Raw genomic sequence first — 21,790 nt, 5'->3', positions numbered from 1 at the left:
AATGAACCCATGTCCGTCACATACATATTTTCCAATTGAATGGGAAAACACACAACATGACATGCATGAAACCAATGAGATGAAACCACACAGTGAACAATGTAAAAAAAAATGTATTAGAAAAAAATACGAATGCTAAAGAAAGAAAACTAACTACAATGTAAATGTGAAAAAAGAAGCTGCATGTCCGCATAAAAACACAAAACTAGAAAATCTAATCCAAAAAATTTTGTCCAAAGTGAAATGCCAAAACTCTCCGTGCAACAAAGAACTATGTACAAAAATAAAAAGGGTCCATCATCACAACAGAACTAAGGAAACCTCCTAAAAAACCTACCTAAATATCAACTATATACAAAAAGTGGAGCAGTGTCCGTCGACTCCAAATCATAAGAAAAAACAAAGGAAACCTAAAACTAAAGAACTATATACAAAGGCGGCGGGCAAGTCCAGCGGCTCACTCTGTGGTGTTCCGGGCCAGGGCATCATCGAACTCCTGTTCGATGTCCCGGAGGCGGTCCAGTTCCATGGCCCCGAGGGTCCGCAGGGACGACGCCGTGTCCTCCTCCAACCCCCTGCGGATTGCCTCGAGGCACTCGGCCCGCCTCAGGGCCCTCCGCATGGAGTTCTCCGCCCTGACCATTGTGAGCCGCGCCTCTTCCGCCCGCCGCCGCTCCGCACCTATGGCGTGGCACAACCGCTGCCACACGGAAGACACTCTCTGTCCTGGGTCCTCCTGCCCTCCGGCCGTTGCCTGCCCCTCCGATGTCGAAGGCCCCGAGCCTTCATGGCTCCCACCATCTTGCTGCTGCTGCTGCTCTGCCTCTGCCCGTGCACTGCCTCCTGCTGCCTGCACATCCTCCGCCGGCTGGGGTGCAGTTGTTGATGTGGCCACCCCTGCTGGACGTCCGACTCCCGACTGTGGCAGGGATGCCTCCTCCACCAGCCTGGCCGCACTGTCAGAGGCAGCTCCACAGGGCACCCAGGTGACTGATGGGTGGGAAGATGGCACAGAGGACGACTGGCGCGTAGGGGGTCCAGTTGAGGAGGGGGTCGGAACAAGCCCCATCAGACGGAGGAATCCGGTCTGGGTGACCTGTCCCAGCAGGCTGACGTGGTCAACGAGCCATTCGAGATGACGTGCAGTCTCTCCATGAAAAGACTGCAGGTCACCTCGCATGGCCCGTTGACACAACGCCACACCAGCCAGGACAGGCTCAACCCGGACCTGGATAGCCACGTCCGCAGGCAGAGGAAGGCCAGTTGACGTCAGCTCATCCCCTGCCTGAAAACAGGTCTGGACGTAGGCATCCCTGCTGGTGCAAGATGATGCAGGGACAGGATCGGGGACAGGATTGCACACAGGCACCTCCGCGGCCGCCTGTGCTGCCTCCTGTCCCTGGTCCTGGACTGCACCACTAGCACCAGTGGGATCCCCACCTCCAGACCCCGTCTCTGGTGCTTGCGCGGCCCCCTCCTCCACCAAACCCCCCACCAACCTGGATGACTCTGTGCCATCTTCCCCTGTTGGGCCCTGTGGGGTCCCAGCTGCCCCTTCTGCTGCCGAGGAGTCCAACTGCAACCTCCGCCTCTTGGACCTCCCCCCGGCAGCTGCGGCCTGGGACGCGGCACCGGACTCCTCACTCCCCGACGAGATGACAACACGGGAGGGGAGCCGGGCCTTGCGTCTCCGGCTGGCGGTCGGATCCCCGCCGCTGTGCTCCACAGCACCTTCTCCGCCCTCTTCATCAGTTGACGCTGCAGACAGGGAGAAACAAAACACAGGCATCAGGGCACTGTACAATGGACACATACACGCATGACAGTTGCACATGAGTGGCATTGGCAAACCTCAGACATGTCATCACAATCCCCAACACACATGTCATTGCAACTGGCACACATGAGCCATACCACAGCCATATCGCAACTGCCACCACCATCCCTACACATACAACAGCATCAGCAGCCAAAGGGGAGCCATACATCACATGCAACCCAGGAAGTGCAACACACATGTACACACACCACCACACTTGCATGCATGTCTACACCTCTGCCAAGTGTCGCACTGTTCAGACGGGCATCCATGTCACATCTGCCAATCAGGCTTCCACATACCGCTGTCACATGCATCCATGTAGCATCACTGTTGCACCTTTGACAAATACACACACATGCACATGTACACAGTGCTCATACATGCAGCCGAAAACAACATACATGCCTGACATCACGGACATGTCTACTTACATACACATTCATCCAAACATGGGTGCACGCACAACTGCATTTGCCATGCAAGCCCACACACACAAGCACCATCCATGTCTCACACATTACAGCCCTCGCATGTGTCAGCCCCACGGCCCTGTACACCCCCACCCATACTCCACCCCATACAAACAGATGTGCAACCGGCACAATGGGGAATGATCACCACACGCCCTGCTCACAACCAGGATGCATGTACACTCACCGCTCGACTCCAGACGGCTCTGCTTCTCTAGGACCTGGACGTGGAGCGCTGGGGATATGCGTTCCAGGACCCCCATCTGTTCTTCCGACAAGTGGCCCCGGCGCCCCTTGGCATCCGCTGCCTTCAAGAGGCGCCGGGCCTTGTTCAGGGTCCTGGACCTGAAGTTTTCCCAGCGCTTCCTGACATGTTGTAAGTCCCGGACTGCCACCCCCTCCGCGTTGATGGCAGTCACGATGTCTGTCCAGATCCGAGTCCGTCCTTCCTTGTCGGCGCGGGAATTTCCAAAGAGGGCATCATACTGCCCCAGGACTTGCTCCACCAGGACACCAACTTCGGTGGCACTGAAGCTGGTGCCCCTCTGCCTCTCTGGCCGGGGGTTGTCAGTGGTCACAGATGGTGTTAGCCCCGACATGACAACCCCAGAGGCAGGAGTGGGTGGGCAACTGGGTCCTGGGGCTGGGCTGTGGAGCGATGGGATTCCAGTCGGGAGTCTTCTGTTCCAGCAGGGGTGGTCACAGCAACAGCACCCCTGGCTGATGTGCAGGCAGCAAATGGCAGTGCACGTGGGCAGCAGGCAGTCAGGCAGCAGCAGATAGCAGGTGGGAGCGTGCTCGGGGGTCTGGGGGGCAGTAATTCGGCCTTCTGGGCAGGAGCGTGGTCTCCCGTGTGCTCACGCGTGGCCAGCTTGGTACGGAGTGAATTGGCACGTGAAAATCCTGCACGTCAGCGTGAAAACCGAGGAAAGGCCCTAAGCGCGTAAGCGCGTCAGCACGCATACGCGATTCCATTGGACCAAAGGCCCTCAGCGCGTAAGCGCGTCTGTGACGTGACCCGCACGGGTGTTTCCCACACTGCACGTGATGACAGAGCACACGTGGAAAGACTGCACGTCAGAGTCTCATCGCGTGTGATTGGTGGAAATGGCCGTACACCGGGATACAGGTGCGCTGACGTGCTTGCGTGTGTAAGTGTCCGCGCACACCTCATATACACGTACATAGGCCAATCGCGTGTACACGCACTTTTGTCCAATTACACGCTGATGAAGAGGGCGGAGAAGGTGCTGTGGAGCACAGCGGCGGGGATCCGACCGCCAGCCGGAGACGCAAGGCCCGGCTCCCCTCCCGTGTTGTCATCTCGTCGGGGAGTGAGGAGTCCGGTGCCGCGTCCCAGGCCGCAGCTGCCGGGGGGAGGTCCAAGAGGCGGAGGTTGCAGTTGGACTCCTCGGCAGCAGAAGGGGCAGCTGGGACCCCACAGGGCCCAACAGGGGAAGATGGCACAGAGTCATCCAGGTTGGTGGGGGGTTTGGTGGAGGAGGGGGCCGCGCAAGCACCAGAGACGGGGTCTGGAGGTGGGGATCCCACTGGTGCTAGTGGTGCAGTCCAGGACCAGGGACAGGAGGCAGCACAGGCGGCCGCGGAGGTGCCTGTGTGCAATCCTGTCCCCGATCCTGTCCCTGCATCATCTTGCACCAGCAGGGATGCCTACGTCCAGACCCGTTTTCAGGCAGGGGATGAGCTGACGTCAACTGGCCTTCCTCTGCCTGCGGACGTGGCCATCCGGGACCGGGTTGAGCCTGTCCTGGCTGGTGTGGCGTTGCGTCAACGGGCCATGCGAGGTGACCTGCAGTCTTTTCATGGAGAGACTGCACGTCATCTCGAATGGCTCGTTGACCACGTCAGCCTGCTGGGACAGGTCACCCAGACCGGATTCCGCTGTCTGATGGGGCTTGCTCCGACCCCCTCCTCAACTGGACCCCCTACGCGCCAGTCGTCCTCTGTGCCATCTTCCCACCCATCAGTCACCTGGGTGCCCTGTGGAGCTGCCTCTGACAGTGCGGCCAGGCTGGTGGAGGAGGCATCCCTGCCACAGTCGGGAGTCGGACGTCCAGCAGGGGTGGCCACATCAACAGGTGCACCCCAGCCGGCGGAGGATGTGCAGGCAGCAGGAGGCAGTGCACGGGCAGAGGCAGAGCAGCAGCAGCAGCAAGATGGTGGGAGCCATGAAGGCTCGGGGCCTTCGACATCGGAGGGGCAGGCATCGGCCGGAGGGCAGGAGGACCCAGGACAGAGAGTGTCTTCCGTGTGGCAGCGGTTGTGCCACGCCATAGGTGCGGAGCGGCGGCGGGCGGAAGAGGCGCGGCTCACAATGGTCAGGGCGGAGAACTCCATGCGGAGGGCCCTGAGGCGGGCCGAGTGCCTCGAGGCAATCCGCAGGGGGTTGGAGGTGGACACGGCGTCGTCCCTGCGGACCCTCGGGGCCATGGAACTGGACCGCCTCCGGGACATCGAACAGGAGTTCGATGATGCCCTGGCCCGGAACACCACAGAGTGAGCCGCTGGACTTGCCCGCCGCCTTTGTATATAGTTCTTTAGTTTTAGGTTTCCTTTCGTTCTTATTATTATTTGGAGTCGACGGACACTGCTCCACTTTTTGTATATAGTTGATATTTAGGTAGGTTTTTTAGGAGGTTTCCTTAGTTCAGTTGTGATGATGGACCCTTGTTATTTTTGTACATAGTTCTTTGTTGCATGGAGACTTTTTACATTTCACTTTGGACATTTTTTTTGAATTGATTTTCTAGTTTTGTGTTTTTATGCGGACATGCAGCTTATTTTTTCACATTTAAATTGTAGTTAGTTTTCTTTCTTTGGCATTTGTATTTTTTTCAATACATTTTTTTTCCATTGTTCACTGTGTGGTTTCATCTCCTTGGTTTCATGCATGTCATGTTGTGTGTTTTCCCATTCAATTTGAAAATATGTGTGTGACGGACATGGGTTCATTTGCTTCATGTACATTGGGGGTGTAACATGTGATTTCCATTTCCATGTGGGTGAATGGGTTACTTGGTAGGTCTTTTTGGCTGTGGAGGCTGACCATTACGCACATGATTGGGGATTGTGAGGACCTGGTGGGGGCTGCACATGGTGGCAGGGGGGTGGGGGTGCAGGGGGACATGAGTGGGGGCCTGGTGGAGGTTGAGCCTGCACTGCTGGGGGGTGGGGGTGGTGGGAGACATGAGTGGGGGCCTGGTGGAGGGTGACCCTGCACTGCTGGGGTGTGGGGGTGATGGGAGACATGAGTGGGGGCCTGGTGGAGGGTGACCCTGGTGGCTGGGGGGTGGGGGTGATAGGGGACATGAGTGGGGGCCTGGTGGAGGGTGACCCTGGTGGCTGGGGGGTGGGGGTGGTGGTAGACATGAGTGGGGGCCTGGTGGAGGGTGACCCTGCACTGCTGGGGGGTGGGGGTGGTGGGAGACATGAGTGGGCCCCTGGTGGAGGGTGACCCTGGTGGCTGGGGGGTGGGGGTGGTGGGGGACATGAGTTGGACATGGGTGGGGGCCTGCTGGCAGGTGCCCCACAGTGCTGGGGGGTGGGGGTGGTGGGAGACATGAGTGGGGCCCTGGTGGAGGGTGACCCTGCACTGCTGGGGGGTGGGGGTGGTGGGAGACATGAGTGGGGCCCTGGTGGAGGGTGACCCTGGTGGCTGGGGGGTGGGGGTGGTGGGAGACATGAGTTGGACATGGGTGGGGGCCTGCTGGCAGGTGCCCCACAGTGCTGGGGTGTGGGGGTGGTGGGAGACATGAGTTGAACATGGGTGGGGGCCTGCTGGCAGGTGCCCCACAGTGCTGGGGTGTGGGGGTGGTGGGAGACATGAGTTGGACATGGGTGGGGGCCTGCTGGCAGGTGCCCCACAGTGCTGGGGGGTGGGGGTGGTGGGAGACATGAGTGGGGCCCTGGTGGAGGGTGACCCTGGTGGCTGGGGGGTGGGGGTGGTGGGAGACATGAGTTGGACATGGGTGGGGGCCTGCTGGCAGGTGCCCCACAGTGCTGGGGTGTGGGGGTGGTGGGAGACATGAGTTGAACATGGGTGGGGGCCTGCTGGCAGGTGCCCCACAGTGCTGGGGTGTGGGGGTGGTGGGAGACATGAGTTGGACATGGGTGGGGGCCTACTGGCAGGTGCCCCACAGTGCTGGGGGGTGGGGTGGTGGGGGACATGAGTTGGACATGGGTGGGGGACTGCTGGCATGTGCCCCACAGTGCTGGGGGGTGGGGGTGCAAGGGGACATGTGTTGGTGTTCATTAGTTCAAGGAGACATGTGCCTTTGCTGGGGGGCATGCCCATGTTGGGTGGGCTGCCTGCGGGACATGACCAGGGATGCAGGGTAGTCCCCTGTGGTGTGGGCTGCCTGCAGGGGCCGTGGAGGGTGTACAGGGTACACCTGGGAGGACCCACACTGTCAAATCACATGTGGGACTCCCCGGCACCCCTGAAATACACGTACCGTGCAGAAATCGCGTGTTAAACTTCCCGCGCACCCCTGAAATACACGCGCCCAGGCTATTCGCGTGTAAAACTTCCCGCGCACCCCTGAAATACACGCGCCCAGGCTATTCGCGTGTAAAACTTCCCGCGCACCCCTGAAATACACGCGCCCAGGCTATTCGCGTGTGGAACTTCCCGCGCACCCCTGAAATACCCCGGCCCAGGCTATTCGCGTGTGGAACTCCCCGCGCACCCCTGAAATACACGGGCCCAGGCTATTCGCGTGTGGAACTTCCCGCGCACCCCTCAAATTCACGCGCCCAGGCTATTCGCGTGTGGAACTTCCCGCGAACCCCTGAAATACACGCGCCCAGGCTATTCGCGTGTGGAACTTCCCGCGCACCCCTGAAATACACGCGCCCAGCCTATTCGCGTGTGGAACTTCCCGCGCACCCCTGAAATACACGCGCCCAGGCTATTCGCGTGTGGAACGCTCCCCCAGGCCCGATCGCGTGAGGAACTTCCCGCGCACCCCTCAAATTCACGCGCCCAGGCTATTCGCGTGTGAAACTTCACGCGAACCCCTGAAATACACGTAGCACACTCCCCCAGGCCCGATCGCGTGAGGAACTTCACGCGAACCCCTGTAATACACGTAGCCCGCTCCCCCAGGCCCGATCGCGTGTGGAACTTCACGCGAACCCCTCAAATTCACGCGCCCAGGCTATTCGCGTGTGAAACTTCACGCGAACCCCTGAAATACACGTAGCACGCTCCCCCAGGCCCGATCGCGTGAGGAACTTCACGCGAACCCCTGAAATACACGTAGCACGCTCCCCCAGGCCCGATCGCGTGAGGAACTTCACGCGAACCCCTGTAATACACGTAGCCCGCTCCCCCAGGCCCGATCGTGTGTGGAACTTCACGCGAACCCCTCAAATTCACGCGCCCAGGCTATTCGCGTGTGAAACTTCACGCGAACCCCTGAAATACACGTAGCACGCTCCCCCAGGCCCGATCGCGTGAGGAACTTCACGCGAACCCCTGTAATACACGTAGCCCGCTCCCCCAGGCCCGATCGCGTGTGGAACTTCACGCGAACCCCTGTAATACACGTAGCCCGCTCCCCCAGGCCCGATCGCGTGTGGAACTTCACGCGAACCCCTCAAATTCACGCGCCCAGGCTATTCGCGTGTGAAACTTCACGCGAACCCCTGAAATACACGTAGCACGCTCCCCCAGGCCCGATCGCGTGAGGAACTTCACGCGAACCCCTGTAATACACGTAGCCCGCTCCCCCAGGCCCGATCGCGTGTGGAACTTCACGCGAACCCCTGTAATACACGTAGCCCGCTCCCCCATGCCCGATCGCGTGTGGAACTTCACGCGAACCCCTGAAATACACGTAGCCCGCTCCCCCAGGCCCGATCGTGTGAGGAACTTCACGCGAACCCCTGTAATACACGTAGCCCGCTCCCCCAGGCCCGATCGCGTGAGGAACTTCACGCGAACCCCTGTAACACGTATTTTTTGTCAGCGGGTGTCCGTGTTTGTGGGTACCCCTTTGCACGTCATTTTTCCTGGAGGGCCACAGTATGGGACATTCATCATGGCAGTATATAGGTGCTATTTGTTGGCGCACCTTTTGGCGCACATTTCTTACAGCCGCAGAGACGCTACCGCCTCCTTTCTTGTGGCGGTCGTGTTTGTGCCTGTGCGCTGGTTTGAGCGTGCGCTTTTTTCCCCTATTCTATTCCATGAATACGTGTTGTAGGCGAGCGTGTGGGCGTTCCGCGCACTTGTGCCCTGTACTTCCCCCGTGACGCCCACGTTTTGGCTAGTTGTTCCCCATTCCGAGTGTTACGCCCGTGTTCCGCCTACTTTTATTGCGTGCGCCGCGCTATGTGCGAATTTCGCTGTGGCCTGTGCGATTTTCGCTGTGACCTGGCGCACGCTGTTAGATGGCCTGTGCGCCAACGTGCGCCAACGTGCGCCGCGCACTTTTTTTTCGCACATCCGCTGGTTTTCTCGCGCACGGCCTTCCATGAATCGACGTGCGCTGCTTTTCGTGCGATTTTCGCACGTTCACTGCGATTTTCGCTATTCCACTGCGAATCGCACGTTTTTGCCCACTTGCGCCGCGCTAATTATTCCATGAATCGGCCTATAGATGTAGTGGGGTGGACCTGGCAGACTGCCTAGGGTGCAGTCTTTTCTGCTAGTTTTGGTTTCAGGAGCACTGCCCATAGAAGCACACTACCCTCCTATCTTTCTATCTTTCCGGCACCAGCAGCAGAAAGCACCACCTGCTGCTGGGGGGGAGTTAAGTCTGGGTATTGATGGGTTAAGTGAACATAATGATGTGAGTCTCTACGGAAAATGTCAGCATAATATAAACTAGAAATGATGTTCTAAGAAGATATACTAGTACATCTGCCATGCTAACTGGGTGCAATGGAAACTAGCAATGACCTGCTAAATGTGTATCACATTACTTAATAATTGAGCATAATGTAAATGGGTAATGATGTGCTACATGAGTTTGCTGGAAACCAGCAATGATGTGCTAACTTGGCAGAAATTAAACTTGCATTAATGTGCTAGAAAATGTGCTGGAACCAAATATTCATATATAAAAAACAGCTAGACTAATATTTATTCAACAGAATATTTGGTGCCATACGGTGCCATTCATTTAAATTTGAAATCAGTGTGACCACACATTGACCTGCTATTAAATTGTTTTTAAAGGATTCCACCTAACTGGTGAGACATGTCACCTGTTATATTTTACCATTACTATGCAAAATAGGTCTCTGAACAAGTTGGCACCAATTAAGCAAAATAAAACAGAACCACAATGTATAACATCATTCTTAATTAGCACCAGCCAGTGCAGTTGATGTTCTCCTATCCCACCCCTTTCTCCTCCACGTATGCTCCTACAAATCCATCACTAGCTCTCTCTCATCTCCAAACCGCCTGTAACAGGCAAGCAACTTTTCAATGCAGGTTTTACTACAATGTACATTCTGACAGTTTAACATCCTACTCATTCAAATATGGTGCTATGTTCTCTTGCTTTGTTTGTAGTTCCTCTAGCCAAAAGGTTGCCCCTCTCTATGATGCATTGCTCTTCGCTTGATAATGACCCATGGCTGCAGGGTAATAACAAATCCACATTTTAAAATAAGGATGATGAAACAATTTTAAAAAAACATACCAACAAGTAAATAAAGTCCAGAAGAAAGTTGAAGGAATTGATGTTTGGTGAGAGACTCGTGGCACACACTGAAATGTTTGAATCCCAGTAGCAGGAAGACGAATGCCACCACGCTGACTAAACTGGAGGTGATTATCAGGGACCTGGTCAGAATGATTGAGCCTGGAAGGAAGACAGATGCAACAGAACATGAAGAGAGCCATATTTATAGTTGTAAAATGGTGTGTAAACTACAGGCATTCACGTGAATAAGGAAACGCTGCTGTAATGCCTGCATACACTGTGGTAAACATCACAGTAGATACTGATAGATATTGGGGGGGGTTCTAAGCAGTTTACTATCTGAAGGTCTTTTCTTGCCATCTAACAGATTGACTACTGACACAATTTGAAAGTCACTTTGGAAAATCTGGGTGTAACGGTTCTCTCCGATGTTAAATCACACCTTGTACCTGGAACTTTCAGTGTACAGTGATTTGTGCTCCTCTTCGGATTCAATAGTAGCACAAGTTATTAGTAATTTCAAAAGAAGGGAACAGAAAGAGGCACGCTTAACTTAATTATGTTTTGTTAAAAGGCAGCAAAGTAATTACATGACGTTTACACATATTATTATTGTTTAACTTAATGTCCAATTATAATCTATAATGCACCGGTCAAAGGAATAATTAAAGTGCATAATTTGCATAATCACATAATTAAATTGAAAAATAGCAATACCATCTGTCTACAGTGCTACAAAAAAGTAATCACTGTGGTAGAGTGGCGAGCACTAAATATGAAAATCAAGCTATGTCTTCCAGTGAACACACACTACACAGAACAGCATTGGGAGCAAGAGCAAACAGAAATGTATTGGTTAACTGCTATTCTGGGAAATTTCTTAAGAACACCAGAATTAGGTAGCTACTTCAAATGAATATTCTAAAGACTACGTCACTTGACATCGTTGACTATAGCAGAATCGTATACAATTCTAAATATGTCATCTAGAGAATCATTACGTGAAGAGAATTTAAAACACTTCATTTTGTGTTGAAGCTTTTAAACTTTCAGCATTTGTCACAAAGAAATTGCAACAGCGCCCTGTACTTAATGATCCAGAGACTGAAAGCTGGGCAATGCAACACCTTAGCCGGTCTCTGTGGATTAAAAGTAAACGTTTAGAATCAAGCTTTCACTTCTGCACTGAGCAACATTTATTTACTGGGAGTAGGTCAGGTGTGTTTCCGAGTTAATGGATATAATTTATTCTGTGACTTGCACACATTGTTACTGCGAGTAAGTTAGCAGTAAACCAGAACCTCCCTGTCCAACTTCTTTTGTGAATGACATAACCCTCTCCAGGGGTAGGCTGTGGGTAAGCCAGGCTTACTCAGTGTAACTTCCTGTTGATTTCATCCTATAGTGTGCTGGATAAAAATGATTTGTAGAAATTCAAACAATGATCTATCATATGAAAATGTCGGTCAATAATTTGGTTTTCAAATGATTTGGTGAAAATAAAATGATGGCATTTCATATGAATAAGTCATTCAATCAAATTATGTTGGTATTCCATTATTTATCTCATTGTTGGGAAACCCAATTTCTGAAGACACCATTACATTCTGAATGGGGTGAGTGCATCTGTTGCAGTATATATAAAGCACAACATCCACTTCGGTCGGGTATGCTACAGAATAGAGGCAAAATATGCGTAGGTGTTTGTCTGTTGGTGTGCAAGCCTCTCTGAAAGCCAAGAAAGCCACTCCTAGCAGTACAGTTTAAATAAAACCCATCAAACGACTGAAAGGGGCAGGTAACACTTCCTACTGTTTATCCAACCAGGCAGATTACAGAAACTTTGCACCAGTGCAAGTGCAAAGTCTGCATGGTATTAGCACTAGGGCAAAGTTTGCCCTATTTGAAAAAACTCTGGGAAATATTAGAAAACTATTACACCATGACAAGTGCAGTTTGGCTCAAAACACTGATCAAATAAGTGAACTGTGACACGGAGCAGGCACCGCCCACCAGTTCTTAGCATTATAGGCATTTCAATATTTTGACATTTTCCAAAACATGCACCACAACCGTAATCCCTGTTTTTTATTTTTTTTGACACTTCATACTCTAATCATTGACATACTTTTTTTATCATTATCTGGCTGTGTCTTGATCTATGCAGCAACATGTGCTCATGTGTTGCCGGAAATAAAGCGGAATGTGCTGGAGAGAGGGGTCCTTTATTCTGCAAAATTCAAGACCCTTTTGGTCTACCAATGTGGAAAACTGAAAATGTGAAACATCAACAATGTGTATCAGATCACAAATTGGTGTCCTAACTTGAGTAGGCGGCCAGGCCCCATTTTAGATTTTGGAAACATGTTCACTCTATGCAGCTGGCATTGGAAGATTCTGCCTGCCCCCACACCCTATGCAACAGGGATATTTTAAGGCTATTCCCAAGGTGATCACAACATGGCAGCAAGTGCATGGGAAGCTGCAATGTATGTGAGCCAGATTATCCAACAATTTATAATGAACGAACACTCAATTTTGATTTGATTTGATTTTTGATTATTGAATTTATATCGCACACATGACGGAACAAACCGTATAGAGGCGCAGATGTGACAATCAATTGAGCATAGGTTAGATTGAGATCCAGAGAGTGAAGCAGCTCAGTACAAAAAAAAGAAGCTGAGTCTATCTGAATAGAAAGGTGTTCAGTGCCCTCGGAAATTGCGGTAATGACTAGACAGGCCTAATTTCCAATGGGAGTGAATTCCATAATGTTGGCCCAGGCACAGTAAATTTTCTGTCTCCCCTTGAGCTATATACAGAGCAGGGGGATGACCAGAAAATACCGGTCATTAGAACGTAAAGATCTTGGAGGTTGATATAGTTGGATCAGATCTCTTAGATATTCTGGGGCAAGACCATTAATACATTTGAAGACTAGACAAGCCACTTTGAAATTAATCCAGTCTTCAACGGCCAACCAGTGTAGCGCACGCCACGATGGTGAAACATGTGCCCGTCGACCAAAGCCAAAAATTGTTCTTACTGTGGCATTCTGAGCTTTTTGCAGTCTTAGTATTCGTTTGAGCGGGATGCCGAGCAGCTGGCTATTACAATAGCCCAGGTGCCCGTTGGTTAGTGCACCTACCACCATAGCATAGTCCTCCCTGGGAATGTAAGGTAACACCCGTCGGAAAAGCCTAAGGACAAAGTGTACCGCCCAAACCTTTGCTGCGACTTGAGCTTCACTACACAGGTCGTCCTGCCAAATGCAGCCTAGATCCTTGACTTTGGAAACAAATTTCAAATTTGACCCCAGCAATATTGGGGATGGTAATTTCTTAGTAGCGGCTAAGAGATGTTTAAGAGATGTTTAGGTCCAAATAGAATCAGCTCTGTTTTGGCAACATTCAACTGAAGCTGATTACAGGACATCCAACTACTTACCTCATCCAGGCACTGTGCCAATTTAGCAAATGCATCGTCAAAATTGGAAACTCTGATAAAGATCTGAGTGTCATCTGCGTAGGAATGAAAATTCAGTCCATGACGGCTCAAGATCTCTAGGAGAGGCCAGATGTACAAGTTAAATAGTAATGGTGACAATGAGGACCCCTGTGGCACACCGCAAATCATTCTTATAGCATCTGACTAGAAACCTTCCAACCCTACTTGCTGGTAGCGTTTGGTGAGAAATTATCTGAACCAGTGCAGGGCATGTTCTGATACCCTTCCCACTTCTTGTAATTAACCCAAAAGGGTAGTATGGTCGACTGTATCAAAGGCCGTGGACAGGTCGAGCATCACCAAAAGGGACAGCTCACCCTGATCCGCCTCCCTCAATAGGTCATCCTGTATGGCCAGGAGGACCGTTTCTGTTCCAAACCTAGGTCTGAACCCGTATTGAAATTTGTCCAATAACATTTTCCTCTCTACAAAATCCTGTAGTTGACCAGTAACTACCTTTTCTAAAATGTCTAGAGTGGGTTTTTTTAATAAAGGAGTGACTATCGCATGTTTCAGGCTGGAGGGAACCATACCATGGGACAGGGATTTATTAACAAATTTAGTTCATTTAAAGTATAATCAATGATGAGCACATCAGCATTTAATATATGAGGCCTCGCCATTTTCAATTTACATGTTCTTAACCTCAGCCACTATTAGGTAATAAGTAGTTCGACCAGCTGTAACCGCATGATAGATTTTTCTTGACCCAGCAGCCTCTCGCCCCCGCCTCTTTCCTGAGGATCTAGAAAAGGGTTGGTTGGCATGTTTTCTGTGGCCTACTCACTAATGCCAGGGATGCCCTATATGGGTCACCAGCGAGATCCAATTGCAATTCCTATTCTTATTTTTTCGACCCCCTACAAATGCCTTTTTTGGTTTCTGTGAAACTGAAGAGTTATTTAGAGTAAAACAAATATGGACACATTGAAGTTTGGCTGATTTTTCCCATGAATTACTGCTACCCATTACTGCATACAGTAATAACCAGTACTGCGTGCAGTAGTTCTCAGAATATGCTTTCTTACAAAGAGTCCACTGGGTCGGCCTTAACAGATGCTGGTTTTCCGAAAAAACGCAAGTGGAATTTTGAAAAACTGCATGCATTGCATGCTTTCATTTTTTTGCCATTTCAGCATTTGTTCTGAGGCTCTAAATGGATTGTGTATAGTAGCCGATCATGCAGCTGCTATGATATGTTTGGGATATTTCTTCTCTGTGAAAGATAGTGAGCTAAAGACTCTAGGTAAGTCTCTCGTAACCAGGACTAATGTCTGGCAGAGAGACTCCCAGGACCCCCCTTGTCAATTTGCATATTTAAGTAACTTTGGGTCTCACCCTAAGTTACTAGGGGAATCCAGACGTGGACCCCTTGCTCACTATTCTTAGAGAGGCACAGCTCCTCCCTACTGATGAGGTCCAACCAGACCGAAACACGTGTCTGGGGATGCTGTTGGTACTCTTGTTCAGAGGAGATTTGCCTAGCATTTCGGTGCTGGACTGCCCCAGGGCAGGACAAAGACTGATATGTTTGGGATATTTCTTCTCTGTGAAAGATAGTGAGCTAAAGACTCTGGATAAGTCTCTCGTAACCAGGACTAATGTCTGGCAGAGAGACTCCCAGGACCCCCCTTGTCAAAATCCCCTTGAGCTATACACAGAGCAGGGGATTACCAGAAAATGCCAATCATTGGAGCGTAGATGTTTTGAAGACAGTAAAAACTGCTAGGCGGATGTACACCCAACATGCGCTAGGCTAGGCCAACATGTGATCCTCACTGGGCTGCTAAAAATGCTACAGACTACTCTCTTGCTCTCTCCCTCTTAATCCATCTCTCTCTCTCATATGACACAATGCCACTGAGTAACCATCGCTGGAAGTGCCCCTCCAGTTCAAAGCCCTATCAGCAAGGCATTCCAGGCATGCAAATGAGCTCAAATGCAAGCCTTTTGCTCCAGAAATGTGCCTTATAGGGCAGTGCTATTTTACACAATGGAATATTTAATATCATCAGATGCCTGTTCTACAGAAGAGGAACTTGCCCCCTTAACATCAAACACTGGGACAAGTAACCACGATTTCTTTAGGAGAAATGTACACACTGTATACAGAAAGGGGCATGTCAAAAGGACCAACCAATAAAAATACAAAATTAGAAGACAAAGAAGGAGGAAGAGGCAAAAGGAGGTGGCAGAGGAAGGGGCAAGGGTAAACCATCGGAAAGATGGCGGAAAGTACAGACAACAATTTTTACAGGATCGATCACAAATGAACCAGAATTGAATGATACACCATCATCAGTGATCACCATTTCAAACACAGCCCCAAAAGGAGAAATGGACGACCTCCTGAGCAAGGGCCTGTCTTTTGCCCTTAGTCAAAATGTGGACATGATAGATGTATTTATTGATGTCTTTAAGTTTTGTAAGAAATTAAGGTTACACAAGTTTTACAAAAAATCGGGAAATGATATCCAGTCCTGAAATGCATGTTCTAAGTAACATTTCTACTAGGTAAATAGAAACTTTGGAATGCTTAGAAACAATGTTTTCTGAAGGGTAACTCAGAAGGCACCGATATCGCTACCATGTACGCTCAAAGTTTATCCCAAACCATGTTTAGGCACTTTCAACCTAAATCCATATTCGTACCTATGCGTACATTACCCTTTAATAAATCTAGTGACATCAGATTTTAAAAAACTAAATTGGTTTGAAATTCCATATACCAATTTAACTAAACTGCCACAGTCCACCAACACATTTCTGCACACAAATAATGCATAAGTAATTAAAGAGCTGATAAAGGTTGCAACATTGTAGTGTGGGGTAATCCTAAATGACCTTACTAAATCTGACGAATTACTGGAAAAAAGAACATGACATAGACAGCATTTTTTTAAATAAATTGATAATGTATTTTTATGTTGTTACCATAACGTTATGACTTCTTTTGTTTGTGGACTTTTGTTGGCTTAACCCCTTAACTATTTTGTAAACATTTTTTTCAAATAATTGCCTGTGTTTTTTTAAAGGTTTTTAATTGTTTGCAAAATCGTATAAGTGCTGTTTAATTGTTATACTTTATTATGTTATAATGTATTGCATTGACATATACAAATGTTTGTTGTAATTGTGTTATTTTGATCTAGTTGTGTAAAATTGAAATTATATATATTTGTGAAAACTTGAATATAATGTTTGTGATGGCCTCTGCCCCACCCCTTAAAACTACCCCTTACCTCTAATTTTAATAATAACCTTTGAAAAAGAGTCCAATTGAAAATAACAAATGTGAACTTTAACAATTTCAGTTACACTTTATTTACATGGCAAAGCTTATTAAAAATACCTATTGAATGTTCTTTAAGTTATGATATGAACACCTTTATGTACCTGTTCAATTATTTCTGGGTAGCATTATGAAAATCACCAGAAATTGAGGAAGTATGTAAAAGTACCCTTACATGTTATTAATATTAAATAATATGTGGTGAATTTGTATGTAAAATGTTTTAAAGTACTATTTTATTTTGATAAGTGTGTTATAATGTATTTAATTTAATTGTATGATTTTTTTGTAATTCTATTTTTGATGTAGTTGTGTAAAATTGGCATTATTTATATTTGTGAAAATGGAAATACAATTTTTGTGATGGCCTCCACATCACTCCTTAAAGCCGTCCCTCAGCTTGAATTTTGATAAGACCCATTGAAAAAGAGTCCAAATGAAATAAAAACAATTTTGAAAGTTTAAAAATTGTGATTACACTTTATATATGTAAAATAGCTTTTAGAATAATACCAATTAAAGGTTTTTCAAATTATAATGTGAAAACTTTTATGTACTTGATCAATTTTTTCTGGGCATCATAACGAACATTGCCAGAAATTGAGGGAGTATGTTCAATTAGACTTACATGTTATTGATAAATATATATATATATATATATATATATATATGTACTTTTATTTTATTTTATTGATGTTGGTAGTTTTAAATGTGTTTAATTAGTAAAAACTTTTTTGTTAGCCTGCTTAGTACAACATGAAGCAAAATGTAAAATTAGCATATGTTTTGTATGCATGTTTAATGTTAATGGATTGATTTTTTTAAACTGGTATAACATGTATTTGTGTTTGTTGTCTTTTTTGTGGTGGGATGTATCGTTATTTTTAAAAACATTTGATTTTACTTTGAAAATATACACATATTTTATTGTAATATGTTCTAATTGTTAATATACTCATATTTTATTTATTGCATTACATTGATTATTATTGAATAACAATGGCCCATATTTATAAATGCACACTAAAATGCAAATTTACATTTCAAATTAATAATTTTAAAATGTATACTATTTTGTAAAAAGAATGTGTTTTAATAAATATGTACTTTTTAGAAGCATGTCTTAATAGATGATACTTTATTTTTTGCAAACGAGTGGCTATTGCCTGCATTTTTATTGACCTCTTCTATATAGTCATATTACTTATACGCTAGTACCTACATTTATATTGACATTTTGTATATAGTGCTACTAGCAGTATGTATATTAATTTGTATTTAGCATGACAAACATACCTGAATATACTTGTGTGCTATAATTGTAAGGACACTTGCTGTTACTGCTTATATTCATATTAACATTTTCCATATGGTGCTATGTTTACTACGCTAGTCCCTACAGTCATATTAACATTTTCTATATATTGCTATTAACAGTACAGCAGTGGCAAAATCTGGTTACATTTTTAGCTAGTATTACGAACATAACACAATTTTGTGTACACACTTGTTGAAGCTATGAGCATATGAAGCGTATTAACGCATCCAACTGTCTACTGTACACATCTGTACATTATTCTTGTTAGGAAATTACATGCTACTTATTACATTTGTATTAACATTTTCTATCTAATACTATTCATAGTATGCTAGTGACTACATTCGTAGTGAGATTTTATATATAGTGCTATTAACAGTACTTTAGTGGCTACACTCATTTTATTATCTATTCTTAATGGTAATGAATGTTCACTTTCACAAATGAAGACATGATAAATATAAATTGTGCTGTTTACTGTATACACCTGTTTGTTATGATTGTAAGGAAATGTGATGCTACTGCTAACATTCATATTAACATTATGTATATACCTCTATGTTATAACTGTAAGGATATTAGATGATACTGCTTACATTAGTATTTACACTTTCTATGTAGCACTATTTATAGGACACTAGTGGCTACATTTGTATTGAGCTTTTGTATATAGTACTCTTAATCGTACACGAGTGTGTACATTTGTATTGACATTTTGTATGTAATCTGAATAACAGTATGTTAGTGGCTACATTCCTACTAGCTTTCATCCAGCATTGCACACATTACTGAATTATTTTGTGCAAACACTTGCTGAAGCTATGCAGCATAAAATGCATATTGACCCTTGGAAAATTAATAGTACCCTACTGTTTAAAGTTGTATTTAAAGTTTATATGTGTGGGTGGGACAAAGACTGATATGCAAATGGATATTCCTCCTTTGTGAAAGGTACAGTTAGCAAAACGCGATGGCTGTAAACTCTCAAAGTGGGTAAAAAACACAGAACAGGTTATCATATCATGTTCTTTCTAGAGAGGGGCATCTGCTACCTTTTTTGCATTTTTGCAAGAAACTTAGAGTTGGTCACCATAAGTTACCTGGGGGAACCCAGACGTGGACGCCTTGCTCACTGTGCTCAGAGAGGCACAGCTCCAACTCACTGATGAGGCCTGACTAGGCCGAAACATGTGTCTGGGGATGCTGTTGGCACTCTTGTTCAAAGGAGGTTTGCCAGGCCTTTTGGTGCTGGACTGCCCTTGTGGGCGGTGCAAAGAATGATATGCAAACGGATATTCCTCCATTGTGAAAAGTACTTTGAGCAAACAGCAATGGACTCTCAAAGTGGGTAAAAACCACAGAACAGGTAATCATGCCATGTTCTTTCTAGAGAGGGGCCCCCGATACCTTTTTTGTAGTTTATATCTATTGGTGTATTGCATCATGAAATGAGTACCTGAAATTGAAGGTTTTTTTATTTACAATGTTAACATTTAAACAATAGTAGCATTCACTGGTTTAGGGAAGGCTCTAAAGGCGATCTTGCAGTTGCCATTTTTAAATTTGCTACAATAAAATTGTAATACATTATTTATTTCAATATGTACGATTAAAACATTACAAGTTTAATATTATTATTAAAAATGCATGTAAGTGTGTAAAGGGTACTTACTTTGAATCAGTACTGGACACTGTCTTCAATTTAAGTGTTTAATATTGTTAGTATGTGTGGTTCAATACGTTGCTCTTTTGGGTGTGGTCTATAGCTCAAATGGCACATTTGTTGTAACATAAGTTCAGCAGAGTTTTTCTGTATGTTGATTGGTTGTTGTATATTACACATGTGCAATTGGTAATTATTTGCACATGCTGTTTGTAAACCAAGGAGTGTTTTATTTTAGCAACAAAGCTCATGTTGCAGTTTTTTTTTTAAATGGAACACCAGGTATGTGTATAAGCAAACGTGTTGTGTATGTATTATGTGGGTTTTCAATATTATGTTTTGAAAGTTTTTTATCTGCAATGTAAGTGTATTTGGCATTATGAATGCGTACATTTTTGTAGTGTTGCAGCATTATTCCAGTCATTACACTTGCTTGCATATTTGTAGTGTTGTAGTTTTATTCCAGTCACGTGAGTATAAGTATGGTGCAGCATTATCAAACTATGTGTATTGCATGTTAGGCATGTGTGCACGTATGCTGTTTTGTATGGAATGCAAATTAGTGTAGTTTACGTTTCGCATTGTAAAAGTAGGCTGAAAAATCAATCCAGGAAACAATAATGAGAGGCACCAATTGCAAGAAAAAACCCATGCATGCAATTAACAGCTGGGAGGTCAGTCTAGTCTCAGGAGAGTCTTTGGATTGGAACATGTAAATATGCCACCAAGAGGTGGCAATAGTGTAAAACTTCTTAGACAACGAGAGACAACTTGGATTTATCTTATGGACAGTTGTACCTCAGGATTAAATATTGACACAGAAATGGGGCACTTCCTGTAAAGCAATAAGAAATTTCAACAACAACAAAAATTGAGGACAGAGGAAGTCAAACAATTGTCAAAACCATGTGCACATATGCATCATATTTTACATATGTATGTTTAGATGTAATGTAAAATTGTCAAAAAATGTTTTTTCGTGCTTCAACAATTACCATCATTCATCATGATTTCAATCCTAAATCACTGTTTTATGTAAAGATGTGTTATAAAATTGTTTTTTAAACAAGTTGAATTAGATCCAGAGCAAAATCTGCATAAAAATATCAGCGTAGAACGAGATAAGTACTAGCAAATGTACCATCCTGTTAAAATTCAAACCCAATCCAAGATGACCGCAACCCTGATGACACCAGCACGCAACCCTCACAGCATCAGCCTCACCAGGCAATGTATAAAAGCGGCCATCTTTGATTTCGCAATCGGTTATCATGCCGATGCGATTCACATTGAAAGGAGGTGAAAACGCTCTCAGCATAGAAAGGTAAGGGCACAAGAATAAACCGTACACACATTAGAAAATAGATATGAACAGATAGATTACATCTGTTATATATACAAACCATCATATGTATACATTTTGTTGTTACATCAGGTACGAGTTTGACAAAAAATCAGACTAGACAAGTATCACAAGCTGCATTTCAGAACTTCGAGAACATAGAACGCATGTAGCAAATATGTGAGTTACACTAAGATCATTCAATATTTTTTGTTTAAACATGTATGATTTGTTCATAAGAGTGAGCATATTGTGCAAATCAGTACATATACCAAAAATGCCCAAAAAATATATATATAAAATAGTGAAGTAGACTAACATATTCATTTTATGTCTCTTGTACCAATTAGATCACAACATTTAAAAAAAGAAAACTCCTGGAGAACCTTTAAAAACCAATGGGGAAACACCTGTTGAAGGAAAAAAGGGAACACTGATTGAATGTTTGAACGTATTATATAACCATACCGTGTGAAATGAAAATATGTCAATTAACATAAAGAGGCAACACCAATTGAATGTATGAATGCAATACATGCAATTTGCTAAAGAGGGAATATTGATAGAATGTATGCATGTAAATACATACAATTTGCAACAAAAGCTGTACTGGCAGTAAGATTCATTGTACAGTGTCAAAATCAAAATTTGCTAAATAAAAAAGATTGGAGCGCCCAATAAAGGATACTTG

The 21,790-nt window shown here is 46.0% G+C and overlaps 1 protein-coding gene across 1 annotated transcript in view; it reads right to left on the bottom strand.

Moving 5' to 3' along the window:
• LOC138473635 (claudin-16-like) overlaps positions 1 to 21,790 on the bottom strand; it is a 195,295-nt gene that overhangs the window by 39,117 nt on the left and 134,388 nt on the right. Inside the window, exon 3 of the mRNA XM_069612169.1 lies at positions 9,972 to 10,133. Coding sequence (XP_069468270.1) covers positions 9,972 to 10,133 — 162 coding nt within the window. The remainder of the gene's footprint in view (positions 1 to 9,971; positions 10,134 to 21,790) is intronic.

This window comes from Ambystoma mexicanum, chromosome 8, assembly GCF_040938575.1.
Source record: "Ambystoma mexicanum isolate Mex_15411 chromosome 8, UKY_AmexF1_1, whole genome shotgun sequence".
In the NCBI taxonomy this organism is placed as follows: domain Eukaryota; kingdom Metazoa; phylum Chordata; class Amphibia; order Caudata; family Ambystomatidae; genus Ambystoma; species Ambystoma mexicanum.
This window is presented reverse-complemented; position numbering and strand designations above follow the sequence as displayed.